The sequence below is a fragment of the Otolemur garnettii genome, unplaced genomic scaffold, assembly GCF_000181295.1.
Source record: "Otolemur garnettii isolate 467f Iridium unplaced genomic scaffold, OtoGar3 scaffold00319, whole genome shotgun sequence".
Lineage (NCBI taxonomy): Eukaryota > Metazoa > Chordata > Mammalia > Primates > Galagidae > Otolemur > Otolemur garnettii.
In genome coordinates, this window is record NW_003852714.1 from 337,270 (window position 1) to 351,306 (window position 14,037).

General features: G+C 42.4%; 1 protein-coding gene across 1 annotated transcript in view; it reads right to left on the bottom strand.

Annotated features, from left to right (window-relative positions):
- Positions 1-800: 800 nt before the first annotated feature.
- The window catches only part of LOC100963914 (nuclear RNA export factor 2-like), a 21,575-nt gene continuing 8,338 nt past the window's right edge, over positions 801-14,037 (bottom strand). Inside the window, exons 2-21 of the mRNA XM_012813854.1 lie at positions 10,703-10,883; positions 10,334-10,466; positions 9,732-9,815; positions 9,512-9,616; positions 9,316-9,396; positions 9,123-9,192; positions 8,885-8,973; positions 8,676-8,783; positions 8,387-8,496; positions 6,764-6,800; positions 6,295-6,363; positions 6,157-6,212; positions 5,900-6,007; positions 5,721-5,779; positions 5,500-5,615; positions 5,338-5,380; positions 4,634-4,706; positions 3,956-4,138; positions 971-1,163; positions 801-842 (exon numbers count right to left, since the gene is read on the bottom strand). Coding sequence (XP_012669308.1) covers positions 801-842; positions 971-1,163; positions 3,956-4,138; positions 4,634-4,706; positions 5,338-5,380; positions 5,500-5,615; positions 5,721-5,779; positions 5,900-6,007; positions 6,157-6,212; positions 6,295-6,363; positions 6,764-6,800; positions 8,387-8,496; positions 8,676-8,783; positions 8,885-8,973; positions 9,123-9,192; positions 9,316-9,396; positions 9,512-9,616; positions 9,732-9,815; positions 10,334-10,466; positions 10,703-10,883 — 1,940 coding nt within the window. The remainder of the gene's footprint in view (positions 843-970; positions 1,164-3,955; positions 4,139-4,633; positions 4,707-5,337; positions 5,381-5,499; positions 5,616-5,720; positions 5,780-5,899; positions 6,008-6,156; positions 6,213-6,294; positions 6,364-6,763; positions 6,801-8,386; positions 8,497-8,675; positions 8,784-8,884; positions 8,974-9,122; positions 9,193-9,315; positions 9,397-9,511; positions 9,617-9,731; positions 9,816-10,333; positions 10,467-10,702; positions 10,884-14,037) is intronic.

Consider the following 14,037-nt stretch of genomic DNA (forward strand, 5'->3'; position numbering starts at 1 on the left):
ACTTTCATCCTCAGGCTGACTCTCCCTCACTCTGCAGATGCTAATGTGAAACTCCTCACACTGTGCACCTTCAAGAAGGAGAGGGGGCAGGACAGAGGATGGGAAGACAGAAGCGTGGCGAGAGCTCTGAGAAGGCCCATTTCCATTCACTTGTGTGTAAATCATAGAATTGATCATGGCATGGTCTTTGAAAATGTTCATATGAAGAATGAGAAGAAAAATGTGAGTCCTCTCCTTCCTTCCTTCCTTCCTCCTTTCCTTCCTTCTTTCACCTTTACTAGCCAGTAGGATTTCCAAAGCCCCTGTTGTGCCAGAAATATGCCTACTTCTGTAGGTCTCCTGGTAGAGCATTTTACAGGATCTACTGTCCCCAAAGGCCAATCTCTAGATGTAGCATAGGTCTTTTCTCCTCAGAATTTATTGACAAACTGCCTATCAAGGCAAGCCCAATATATCTTCTAAGGCCAGTCAGGAGCAAATGGAGGTGAGGGTGGGGGCAGAAGGTTCTTTTCAGTTCTGGCCCTGTGGGCTCATGGTTGGGGCAGGGGATGAGGGATCTAGGACACACAACATACAATGTGCAATTCATACTTTATTGTGAAAATAAATAGAGATCACAGATGGGAAAAATACTCAAAATGACTGTCACTTTAGGTGGTTATGTTGCTTGACCTATAACTTAACTTGGGCTTCATGGTTAGCCAGACCTCCGACCCCAGTCATGGGCTTGGCCGTAGGCTGGTTAAAAGAGAAACAAAGATGATATAGATGGAGATAAAGTTGATATGTAAGGGCTCCTTTCAGATTTGTTTGTAGCCCTTCTTTGGGAACTTGCCCCCGGTCTAGAGAAAGGAAAGGAAAGGAATTAGAATGTCAAAAAAGCCAAGCCTTTTCAATTGCCTTCCTAGTCCACCCAGCCTCCACTTTCCTGGCCTTCCTGAAGGCCCAGAAACATCCATTTTTTACTTACCTGATTCCTAGATCTCACCTGGAGCTCAGCAAAGACCTGATCAGCCATGATACTGTTCCACTCATTGTCCTGCAGGTAGCTGGGATGAGAGATCAAGTAACCTCCATTAATACCCCAGGACAGACATGCTGTCCACAAAATGCCACTAAAGTTATGCTTCTTTTTTGCTGGGACACATGTACCAATATGAGCACTATTAGAATGATTAAAAAAGACCTCGTGGAAACCAAAATGTCTATCACTAACATTAATGCCCACTAGAATTCAAAGCAGAAAAATAGGAAAATTCAAAAGAACAAGGGAGCATAATACGTATTTGTATTTTTTTAAAAAGATGCTCAAGTAAATAACAAATGAAAATTAAAAAATAAAAAATTTCCAATCATTTCTAAACTGACATATAAGACATATCATAGCATTCACCAATTTAAGATGTGAAATTCCGTGAGTTTCTAGTATATTTACAAGATCACACAATCATCACACTTAGCTAATTCCAGAACATTTTTATCATCTCAAAAAAAAAAAAAAAACCCTCCTTACCTATTAGCACTCACTTCCCATTCCCCCTGTCCCCTCTTTGCCCAGACTCTGGTAACTATTAATCTGTTATCTATCTCTATGGATTTGCTTATTTAGGGCATTTTATATAAATGAGCTCATACAATATGTAGTCTTTTGTGATTGGCTGCTTTCACTTAGCATAACTTTTTTTTATTAAATGATAGCTGTATACATTAATGCAAACATGGGGTACTGTGTAGTCTTTTCATATACAATTTGCAAGCATAACATTTTTAAGGTTCATTCATGTTATAGCCTATATTAGAACTTCATTCTCTTTTATTTGTAATAATATTCCTTATATTGACATATCAAATATGATTTTTCCATTCAAGACATTTGAGTTGTTTCCACCTTTTGCTATCATGGACATTCATGCTCAAGTTTTGTGTTAACATTTATTTTCATGTCTCTTGGTGGAATTGTTGGGTCATACAGTAATCCCACATTTAACACTTTGAGGAATTGCCAAACTGTTTTCCACATCAAATGTATCATTTTTCATTCTCATCCTAGGGTTCCAGTTTATCTATATCTTTGCCAACATTTAAAAAACTGGCACACAATAAATGTACATATTTATGGGGTACATAGTGATATTTTGATACACACAATATACAGTGATCAGATGGGGTAATAAACATATCCATCATCCTTTTTTGGGGGGGGTGGGAGACAGAGTTTTAGTCTATCATCCTAGGCTAGGTTGCCATGGTGTCATAGCTCAAACTCCTGAGCTCAAGCGATCGTCTTGCCTCAGCCTCCCAAGTAGCTGGGACTTCAGGCATCCGCCATTATTCCTGGCTAGTTTTTAGTAGAGATGGGGGTCTCTCTCTTGCTCAGGCTGATATCAAATTCCTGAGCTCAAGCAATACACCAACCTTGGCCTCCCAGAGTGTTGGGATTACGAGCATGAGCCACTGCACCTGTTCCATATCCATCATCTTAAACATTTACCATTTCTTTGTGTTAGAAACATTCAAAATCCTATTTGAAACTATACATTATTATTAACTATCATCATTCTACAATGCTAGAACTTATTCTTCCTATCTAGCTGAAATTTTGTATCCTTTAACAAATCTCTCCCTATACCCCTTCCCTCTTACCAACACTAGTTATTGTCATTTTTTAAAAATCATAGCTGTCTTGGTGTGTATGAAGTGGAATCTCTGTGTAGCTTTGAATTTGCATTCACCAGATGACTAAAGATGTTGAACACCTTTCCATGTGCTTTTTTGGATATTTGTATGTCTTTTGGGGGGGTAGAAATGTCTATTTCGATCTTTGCCCATTTTAATTGGGTTGAGTTCTTCATATAATCTGGATACAATTCTCTTATAAGATATATAACATGCAAATATTTTCTCTGATCCTGTGGATTATTCTTTATTTCACTTTTTGAGAATGTCTTTCAAGCAAAACAAGTTTTAAATTTTGTAGAATCCCACTTTATCTAATTTTGTTTGTATGTGTGCGGGGGTACATGTGTGTATGTGCTTTTGCTGTTATATGGCAGAAACCAAAGCCTACAGTTTAAGCTTTAACCTTTAGGCCTTTGGCCCACTTGGTTTTGTTGTTGCTTACAGTGTGAGATTAGGGTACAACTGTTGACAAAACACTATTCTTTACCCATTGGCTATTTTTGACACCCTGGTTGAAAATTAATTGATCATAATGGTAAGGTTTTTTTTTTTGAACTCTCATTTTATTCCACTGATCTATATGTCTGTTCTTATACTTGTACCAGCCAGTGTTGATTAATCACTGTAGCTTTGTAGTGAGTTCTTCATCACTGTTCTGCTTTTTCAAGATTATTTTTCTATTTTGGGTTGACTGTATTTTCATTTAATTGTTAGGATTAACTTATAAATTTCTATAAAGATGTCAGCTAAGACTTTGCATTTTCATTGAATCTGTATATAAATTTGGGAAGTATTACCATCTTAACAACATAAGTCTTCCAATACAAGAACGTGGGATATCTTTTCATTTATTTAGGTCTTTTAAACTTATTTCTACAAACTTTTATAGATTTCAAACTATATGTTTTGCATTTTGCTTGTTAAATTTGTTCCTAAGTATGTATTTTTTAATGCAAGCAAATGGAATTATTTTCTTAATTTTATTGTCTGATTGACCATTTCTGACATAGGAATGGAATTTTTTGTATATGCAGAATTTTAATAGTCTTCTTGTGGTTTCCTTTGGATTTTATATATACAAGATCATGTCATCAGATCTGAACATCACATTTTTTAAAATTAATATCATTATAATAATAAAATTTATATACACAGTATTTTATAAGCCCACTTCTGGGGAAGCACAATATCTACATAGTTATGTTTATAAATTAACTGAAAGTTTCCATTTTTCACTCCCTACTCTTCCCACCTCATGCCTTATCTCAGTACTTACTTCTGAGACCACTTGAGATCCATCCCAAATTGAGAGGGGAAAGTCTGCACCATTTCCTGCTGTCTCTGAGAGATGGTGGGCAAAGAGCTGGAGAAGGGTATGGGCATTGAGATGTAGAAGGCACTCTGGATCTCTCTGGGGCTGGCATTTCTCACTATCAGCTCATCATTCACAATGCGCAGACTGAAGAAAAGATGGGCCCTCAGAAAATTAGACAAATGGAAAACCCCACACTTCCAACAATGATCCTATTTCCACTGCCACTCAGCAGCAAGATGCTTTCCAAACCCTTACTCTGCCTGCTTTCCAGATCCCTTGGCTGGTAGCCTTTACCCCTACCAGATAGTCTACCTTTGGAGATATTGTTTATCAACTTGCTTAGATTTTTAGATTTAGCCCCAGTACATTTACCTTTTACAAAAGAAGTAGACCCCTATCCTCATTTTCAGGAAAAGACAGTAGTCACTGGAAATCTTATATCTCAATGAGAATTCCACAGCTAAATATTAAGTATTGGAGTGAAGAGAAGCAATTGGTATTTTCCTAATCTAGACCTCTCCTTTGATCTACCTGTCAGCTTTTCCTGGTATTGAAAAGACCCCAAGACTGTATTATCACATTTCTATACCACTGCCCCAGGCTAGGATGAGATGCTCCTACCCATAACACAGCACTTACCTGCAATTGTTGCCAGAAGTTAAGATGAAGGTCCGGGTGAAGGCTCGAACACAACCCTGAGACCTTGCCTCCACTTCAATAACAACAAACATTGATACCTCCTTAGAGATGCAGATATTTTACACGTGCATGCGAGGTTCCCAGTCAGGATCTTACATGATACTCTTGTGGCACCCTAAAGGGAGCCAGACTGGGACAGTTTTTCACTGGGAGTCAGTATAGGGTTTCAGGGACTGAAAGGGCAGCAATAGGAATAATGAGCTTCCAGTAATAGAACTTCCTAAGATGTGGCAACTGCCTTGACAAACACAAGTTCCCTTTACTCATTTCTTTATGGGTGCCCAAGAGATGAGCTTACCAGTCCCATTTAGCAAATGAGGAAACTGAGGAGTTAGGTAACAAATAGGAGGAAGTTCAAAGTTGTAAACGTAAGGACCTGTGATGAGAACCCTCAAATTCTATAGCCTGTGACCCTAACGTCTGAGTTGTGCAGGGGCAGACAGGCACTGAGGTAGGTCAGGTCAGTAATGACATTTGGGAGCAAAATATGGGTGGGAGAACACCAAAGGAATCTAAAAGGGAGTATAGAGGATGGGAGGGGAAGAGAGGGAAACAACCTGGAAGTCTGAGAGTTCTTGGACTTAAGTCCAGCCAGGAGAAGGGGGCAGTAAAATATCTGGGGAGGAGACTCTACAAACACTCACGTTCCTTGAACACTCCATTGACAGAAAAACAAAGCATCCTTTCCTAAAAGGGAGGAAGAGTAAATCAGGATTTTCATGATCCTCTTACCTACTTACCTCCCAATCTACTTCCCACCTACTTCAGCCTTCTTGGCCTGCCTGAGGGAGGAAGCTGATGCTCACCGTCTGGATACAGAGGTCTACCACACAGGAGTTAAGATCATGCTGAGTTTTGGGCAAAACACTGAGGGAGTTCACAATCTCATATTTTGTGTACTTAAGCAGCTGAGCCCGCAGATCTGTGTCAGGAAGAGAAGCATGGGGGCTGCCACACCCCGGTCCGTGTACTCTATTATTGACTTCACACTGCTTTTCCCATGCTGATACCCCTATCACACACTTACCAGGGTCCTTCAGCTTCTTTATATTCCTGATTTCCTTGAAGTACTTCCAAAAGCTGATCCTAGGAGAGAAAGAGGAACAAGGGATGGTGGTCTAGACAGTACAGGAGTTTCCAGGAGCTGGCCTGTGTCTGCTGGGGAAACACAAAGCCCCAGGGCAGAGTCTAAGCCATGTTACTCACACATCTGGGTCCTTGGAGTAGAAGGGAATGGTCAGGGAGAAGCAGGCCTCATCGTGGTAAGCATTGAGGAGACCTTGTCGGTCTCCATAGTCGTAGATCAAGTAATACCTGTGGAGTCATAAAGGGAAGAGGCTATATCTGTGGTTTGGGCCCAAAAGGAGCCCTGAAAACTCCCCTTAACTCATGAGTAGACATGTGCTGGAGGTGGCCTGTCTTGTCCCAGCCCTCCCCTGCCTGATGGTTCCAGGAGTACTGACTGAAGCAGGAATTGAAGTACCAGACTCTTCAAGGACTCAGATCCTCTATAGCTTTCCTGGAATGAAAAGACACCATGAAACTATATGGCTGACAAAACACCCCTTGCAACACCTCAAATCTTCATGGTCCCTCCTCACCTTACAAGGTTTTATAATCCCAAGTGCTTCAACCTCAATTAAAAATGGAGTTGTTAACCGCTGGCCATCCTGAGGAAGAGAATAAGATAGTCAGCAGTGCAAATCAGGGACATGGAGCTGGAAGAGCAAGGACTTAAATGGGTCAAGAGGAACAAGGTCAGGTGTGAAATGGCCTTTGAAATTCTATCAGCAAGACAACAGTTGGAATTTTCACCATGGGTCCTGGAAGCCTCTTTTATTATATGCAGCTATTGTGTGAATGAGTAATCTTGAGTATGTGTGTGTGTTTATGGTCACATTTTGCAAGTAACAACAGCCATGATTTTCTCAGGAGCTAATTGTCCATATTTGGCTAATAATAAAATGTAAAAACCTAACAAAGGCAATTCTCAAAAAGGCTGGGGGCAGATATGGAAGTCAGGTATGTTAGTAAGAGTAAAACAAGATAATGATGACAGTAGATACTTACTAAGCGTAACAATTTGGGGAAACAATCCAGGATGGCACTGTCCAAAACCAAAAATAGAACAAAGTGATTGACAGTTCAGGGTGGGGTTCTCTCTCTCTCCCCCTCTTGCTCTCCTCTCTCTCCTTCCTCCTGGGTAGCCCCTACTTTGGAGCAAGATTCTAGGGCTTCCCTGCCCTCCATGCCTCCCTTACCTTCCTACAGGATCCCATAGAAGGCTCCCCAAGGATCAGGGAATGGGGCAAGAGCCCAGGACTCTGCTAATTCACTGGGCATCTGCCATTCTTCTGGGCCTGGCCTTGGCCTTGCCCAGTACCAGGTCATCCTCCAGAGATGGCCCAGGATGCTGGGTCAGGAAGGTGAGCAAGGCCAGAATCAGGAGGCACACAGGGAGAAATGGGTAGACAGCACAAAATACATGAAGGTCTAAGAGGAAGAGATGGAGGAGACACAAGAGAATAGAAGCCATGAAGAAAGTGGAAACAAAGCAGAGGTAAAATAACAATGCTTTCCAAAAGCAGTGGAAGTTAGAGAGGAAGAGAGCAGAAAAGAGCTCCCCTACACCTGCACTTTCCCTCACCTGCCCCTGGCTGGTCCTGGACACCAAGCCAGAAACAGAAAGCATTCACTTTTTGGTCTGGGGCCTTTGTCATCTGGGTGAGCCCAGTCTGAGCTAGGCATGGGAAATGTAGCAGCCATGGGGACAGGAGACCTTCTCCCAGGAGTGAAGAATCAGGCCCCAGATCAGAATGGGGCTGAGGGGCTGAGGTCTCCTGTCAGGATCACCTGGTTCTATGCTGATGGGTGTGGCCCAGCTGTGACCATCTGAGCTGATGCTTTGCCTAAGGAGTCATTCCCACCTTGGGATACCCAGGCCTTCTCTGAAGGAACAAGGATGCTGTGAGATGTGGGAAGAGGGAGGGGCAGTGCCCTGAGAGGCCTGTCCTCCTGTCCCCTCAACTTCCTCTGCTTTCTGCCTCCCACTCCTACTTCAGGAAGCCCTCTGGCTCACTTCTGGTCTCTTGATGCAGGGAACCCAGTTTTCTCCCCAGGGAGGGCCTATCTCCAGCCATTTCACCAGAGGAAAAGATGTCACAACAGCAGCCACCCGTGCCTCAGCCCTCAGCATGGGGCTGGGAAGCCACTATGTCATCCTAGGACATGGTGGAGGGTGGGCTGTTGCAGAGCGAGGGAAGGAGAGCCCCTCTCAGCAGAAGGGAGGGAAGGCCCATGTCAACAAGAAGGCAGGGAGGCCTGAGACATCATGGGGTCTTGGACTTCTCAGTCCAGGGCCCCAGCATCTGGCCCAAGTCTGAACAGCCCTAGGGCTGGTGAGGAGGGGAGACCTGCTTCCTGGCGCACGCTCATTCAGGGCGTGCCGGAGAAGGCTGGGTGCAGAATGGTGGCAAACACATCCCTGAGCAGTGGAAAAAGGGAGCAGGTCAGGGAAAGAAAGGAGCCCTGTAAGCACAGCTGAGGGACACAGAGAAGAGAGGGCAGGCCCGGTGGTCTTCCCAGAGGCCAAGGCTGCCTTCTCCTGCAGAAGGGCACTGTCAGGGGTAGCTAAGGCTCCTGAGGGATGAGGGATGAAGGGGCCCAGGAAGGGTAACAGCAGTTACCACTGACCTTATGTAGGAAGACTTGTCTGGGAAGGTGCTGCACAGCGGGTTCCCTTTTAGCCACAGCTCTTCCAGTTTCAGTCCTCTCACTTTGCCCAACTCCCAAGTCGACTTTAGCTGAGAAAGATGAAGGGGAAACTGGAGAGGGAGTCCCAGGAAAAGACAGACATCTGGGACCCTGGACCCCTCAGTTCCCTCCTTCACCCACAGGTACCTCTGCCTGCCTGTTGTCATCGCCCCGGTACACACTGGCCCCCAACCCTTCACCCAAATTTGATCCGGCTCTCTCCTCTCACCTCATTTTTGGAGAGGTTCAGGATCTTAACGTTGGGGGCCTTCTCTGTAATGTCAGACAGGCCATCCAGACGGTACAGTTTGTTGTTGCGTAAATTCAAGGACAATAACTTTGGCGGAAGAAGAGTTAAGGTGACGTTTACTCTCTAGGGCCTCGGAGACAAGCCTGCCCTCCACCCCATTTCACCCATCCCTCTTCCTAAGGCCTCACCTCAGGGAAATTCTTCTCAATGATCTGCAAGGTGGCAGCCATGCAGCTTCTTTGATTCAGAATTATGTCCACCTTACAGTCCATCAAGTCTTCAGAAAAGGGAATCAGAAGGCCAAGAGGGGTTCACTTGGACCAGCAATAGCACTGACCCCTCTCCTCAAGTTGTCATCTGGGAGTCTCCCTCCCAGGCAGACCCCTCTGCTTTCATCTACCATAGAACCACTGCTGACAGCCATACCTGAGTCAAAGCGGAGCTTCTGGAGATTAAGAGCTTGCTTGGAGATATTATATCGTTTTTTCATGGTCAGCTGCAGAGACAGAGATGGAGAGTGGCTCTGAGGCTGTGCTGGTGGTTGTGACAGGGAAATTGGAGCCTGGAGCAAGAGGTGAGTCTGGGAAGTGGCATACGATGTGCTTTGAGTCTGCCTTACCTTTAGCTGCTCCATATGTTCTGGCTTCAACTTATTCTTTACAGAGTAGGGGACCTCAGAAGGACTGACAAAGATAGATATCTGCAGGAAGGAGAGGCAGAGCAAGCTACAGGGCCTCAAATCACACAGAAGATGACCAACTCCTGGCCTGTCCTCCTGTCCCAAGACAAGGTACAGGGAATACCTTAATACATACCTTTCTGTTTTCCTCACTGCAAACTTTGTAGCTAACATCCTTCAATGCAGAAGCAGTTGCAGCATCCTGGACAAAGAACTGTGCTCGGTATTTCGCATAGTGGAACTACAGGGAATGAAGGCCAGAGTGCCAGTGTCAGAGGCCAACAGCCCCTGCTGAGCCAGATCTCCCCCCTCCCATGGATGAAGCCTATCCATCTGGCTTCACCATGCCCTCTTACATCAACAGGGGTGAAAGGAACACGGCAATGGCTCCGGATTGAGTTTATTAGCCATGTCCTGTCATACTTTACTCCATGAGGAATCTAAGGGTGAAAAGAAGAAATAGGAGAAGAGAGACAGTATGGAATTGATCATGGAGAACATACTCAGGTGTTTTTTCTGATCTACACAGCTTTAACAGGATTTAAAAAGAAAGGAAAAATATTTTTTTCAGACAATTGTTCTTTCTCTGTATTCCACATTTACCTCCCAAATGATGAAATTCAGATGCTGAAAATCATTTTCTTTTCATATGATTCCAAGATAGTCTACTTATTAAAGACCAAGACTGTCTTGCTGACAAGAACTCAGCTTGAGCCATGAAGCATCTGTTGGAGAGCTGCTCTGTTTTATTGGCAGTAGTTTTCACCTTTGCCTTTAGACAACCTCTCATGTTTCCTTGCAGTCAGCCTGTTCCCTTTACATTTCTTCTCTGAACCTACCCTTATATGTTAACTCCCTGTGTCCCCACAGAACGACAAAGCACTTCTACATGTGATCAACACAACTCTTTCTGACCTGCCTCTCCTGAACATTCCCTACACTTTGCCAGGACACTCACTGTGATCTTGAACCAGCACCCCAAGTCTTGCTCTTGCATTTTCTTCTCCATTTCTCTCTTGCAACGAATTCTATCTTGGCATTCGTTATACAATTCAATGCTCCTGTTTGGGGGTTGTAAGGTAGAAAATTGTCTGTGGAGAAATGGATAATAGGATGTGTCCATAAATGTATATAAATTCACAGAAATGCTACAAAGTTTTCTCTATACTCTCAACTCAGTGGTAACCAGATTTATAATTAAGATTGCTCAACCATATCCCACTTTTACCATTCTTCACTTTATAAATAAAAAGAAGACCACAGACAGTGAAAGAGTTGCACAGTCCCAAGGGCTGCTATATGGAATCCAGGCTTCCTGGTTACTTACTGTCTTACTTGGGGGCCCTCATAGACATTCCTCATTTCTATGTTTTCATCATCCTCTTGAAGGTGGGAAGGCAAAAGCTCACACCCACCATGCTTATGAAGTCTCCCGTTGCCAAAATTCCTCTGGAAAGAATCCCCATTTGCCTTTTTTCCTTGAGGAGTGCTACCACCATTTCTGTATTCTAAAATTGGGAACAAAAATACAAGTTGGAAGATAGATCAGTGGTCATATGCCATGAACCATGTCTTGGCTTAATACCATGGTAGAGGTATTAAGCAAACATGCCCTGATACAGCAATCACACAAACCACAGAAAGCAAACCTCTCTACCTGTCCAGAGATGAAAGCCTTTTCTCATAGATAATAGAACTAGGGAAGAAATTTTGAAGGAGAAGGTAATTGTGTGAAATCATTTGGAAAATGGACCAGGATTTATAAAGAACATAAGTGTGAATTTTTTTTTTTTTGAGACAGAGCCTCAAGCTGTCCCCCTGGGTAGAGTGCCGTGGCATCAAAGCTCACAGCAACCTCCAACTCCTGGGCTCAAGCGAGTCTCCTGCCTCAGCCTCCCAAGTAGCTGGGACCACAGGCGCCTGCCACAACACCTGGCTATTTTTTGGTTGCAGCTGTCATTGTTGTTTTGGTGGGCCCGGGGCTGGATTCGAACCTGCCACCTTAGGTGTATCTGGCTAACGCCTTAGCCACTTGAGCCACAGACGCCGAGCCATAAATGTGAATCTTCATGGGTCAGGCCAGACATCAACCAAATACCAGGAAGGCAGCCAAATTTTGCCTTCTCTTATCCCTCTGTAATCTAACAACCTGATAGGTAACTTCTCTCACACCTCCCCAAACGAATCAGCTACCAAAATATTTTGATTAACATTCAGCAAGCTGTAGTTTTGTTTCTAGTACAAGCTTTCATGATAGAATAAACAGATGCAACACCCTGCTAAACTGTTTCAATATTTTGTTGAAATACCTGGAGTGAACTTTGTTTTTGCACAGGCTGAAATGTCTTGCATCATAGGAAACAATGCTTCTAATCTCTAACAAGGGTCTGTTAGGTATCAATTGTAGGTATCAACTACAATTTCCAAGTGTTTAGAGATTTTTGTATGGTTAAAGAGCATACTCTGTGTAATTTCAGTTCTTATAAATTTGTTGAGATTTGTTTGATGCCTTAGGATATGGTCTACCTTTGTGAATGCTATAAGACACTTGAAAAAATGTGTAATTTCATGTCATTTTGTGGAGTATCCCATATATGGTTATTGTATTAATTATACTACACATTATCTACATCCTTACAGATTTTCTGTCTAGATATTTTATCAATTTCTTTCTTCTTCTTTCTTTTATTTTAGAGACAGAGTCTCACTTTGTCACCTTCGTTAGAGTGCTGTAGTGTCACAGCTCACAGCAATCTCCAGCTCTTGGGCTTAGGCAATTCTCTTGCCTCAGCCTCCCGAGTAGCTGGGACTACAGCCCCCCGCCACAACGCCTGGTGGCTTTTTTTTTTTTTTTTTTGCAGTTTTTTTGGCCGGGGGCCGGTTTGAACTGCCACCTCCAGTATATGGGGTCGGCGCCCTACTCCCTGAGCCACAGGTGCCGTCCCCCCACTATTTTTTTTTTTTTACATATACATGTGTTTATTAGGTTACCATTTTTGCCTTCACAGAATGAAAAAGGCTTAAAATTTAATAACAATAACAAAGTTTAAGATGAGGACTAGAAACAAAAACCTCATAAAGAACGAACAAAGATAAATATATTCAGAAAAGAAATCAGACAATTGGACAATTGCTGCATTGAAATATTAAGCAATAATAATAATAATAATGCAAAGAAAGTAACATTCACATTGTCAAATAAGAGTATGTCTATTATAGAATGCTTTGACTCTGAGGTTCAGTATGGAGTCATCAGTTAACTTCTTTTTGTTATTTTTTTTCCTCAAAGTCTCAAAAAATAAACAACTAATATTTATAAATAAAAATAAAAGATAATTTCAAAAAACAGATCATGCCAAATCTTAGAGACAAGAGAAAAAAAAAGAAATACTTCAAAATCATTCTACTTAATCTGGATACACCTGATATTAAAATTGGAGAAAATATATTATTATAAAGGGGAAATTACAAACGTATTTCACTTATAAATGAGGATGCAATATCCTAAACAACATATTAACAAGTTGAATTAAAAATTAATATTTAAGTAATGTACTTTGGTCAAAATTAAATCAAATTTATGTGACAATTAGTCACTATTTTCTTTTATTTTTTTCTTTCTTTTTCTTTTCCTTTCCTTCACCCCCTCCCTCCTTCTCTGTCTGGTCTCCCCTTACCCCATGCCTCACCATGTCATTAATTATCATTAATTGTCCTCATATCAAAATTGAATACATAGGATTCATACTTCTCCATTCCTGTGATGCTTCTCTAAGAATAATGTGTTTCACCTCCATCCAGGTTAGTATAAATGCTGCAAAATTTCCATTTTTTATGGCTGAATAATATTCCATGGTATACATATATCACAGCTTACCAATCCATTCCTAGGTTGAAGGACATTGAGCTTGTGTCCACATTTTAGCGATTGTCAATTGGGCTGCTATAAACAGCCTAGTACAAATGTCTTTATAATATTTTTTTTTCCTTCTGGATAGATGCCCAGTAATGGGATTGCAGGATCAAATGGGGTACCTGGCTATTTTTTTAATGCAGTTTGGCTGGGGCCGGGTTCAAACCCGCCACCTCCAGTATATGGGGCTGGCGCCCTACTCCTTGAGCCACAGGCACTGCCCCCTACTAATTTTCTTTGAGCCAAAGTCTGTTTTATTGAATATTATGGACTCAGGTATGCTTCCCACTTATTTTCAACATAGCAGAGAAGGAGTTTTTTTTAAAGCACAAGTCAAATCTTATATTCTTCTGATTAAAATCCTATAACAAGGGTTTCAACGTCATCAGTATATTAAAAACCATGAATTCATAATGATACTCAAAACAACAACAAAGAACCTTATTGATGACATTTGGAGAATGCCAGGAAACAAACTTATTTTTATGAACATTTGTAAATGAAGAGGAAGAATCAAATATTTATTCTGCCTTTCCCATATAAGCTGTATATAAAGATAGCCAAACTGGCTCGGCGCCTGTGGCTCAAGCGACTAAGGCACCAGCCACATACACCTGAGCTGGTGGGTTCAAATCCAGCCTGGGCCTACCAAACAACAATGACGGCTGCAACCAAAAACTAGCCGAGCGTTGTGGCGGGCGCCTGTGGTCCCAGCTACTTGGGAGGCGGAGGCAGGAGACTCGCTTGAG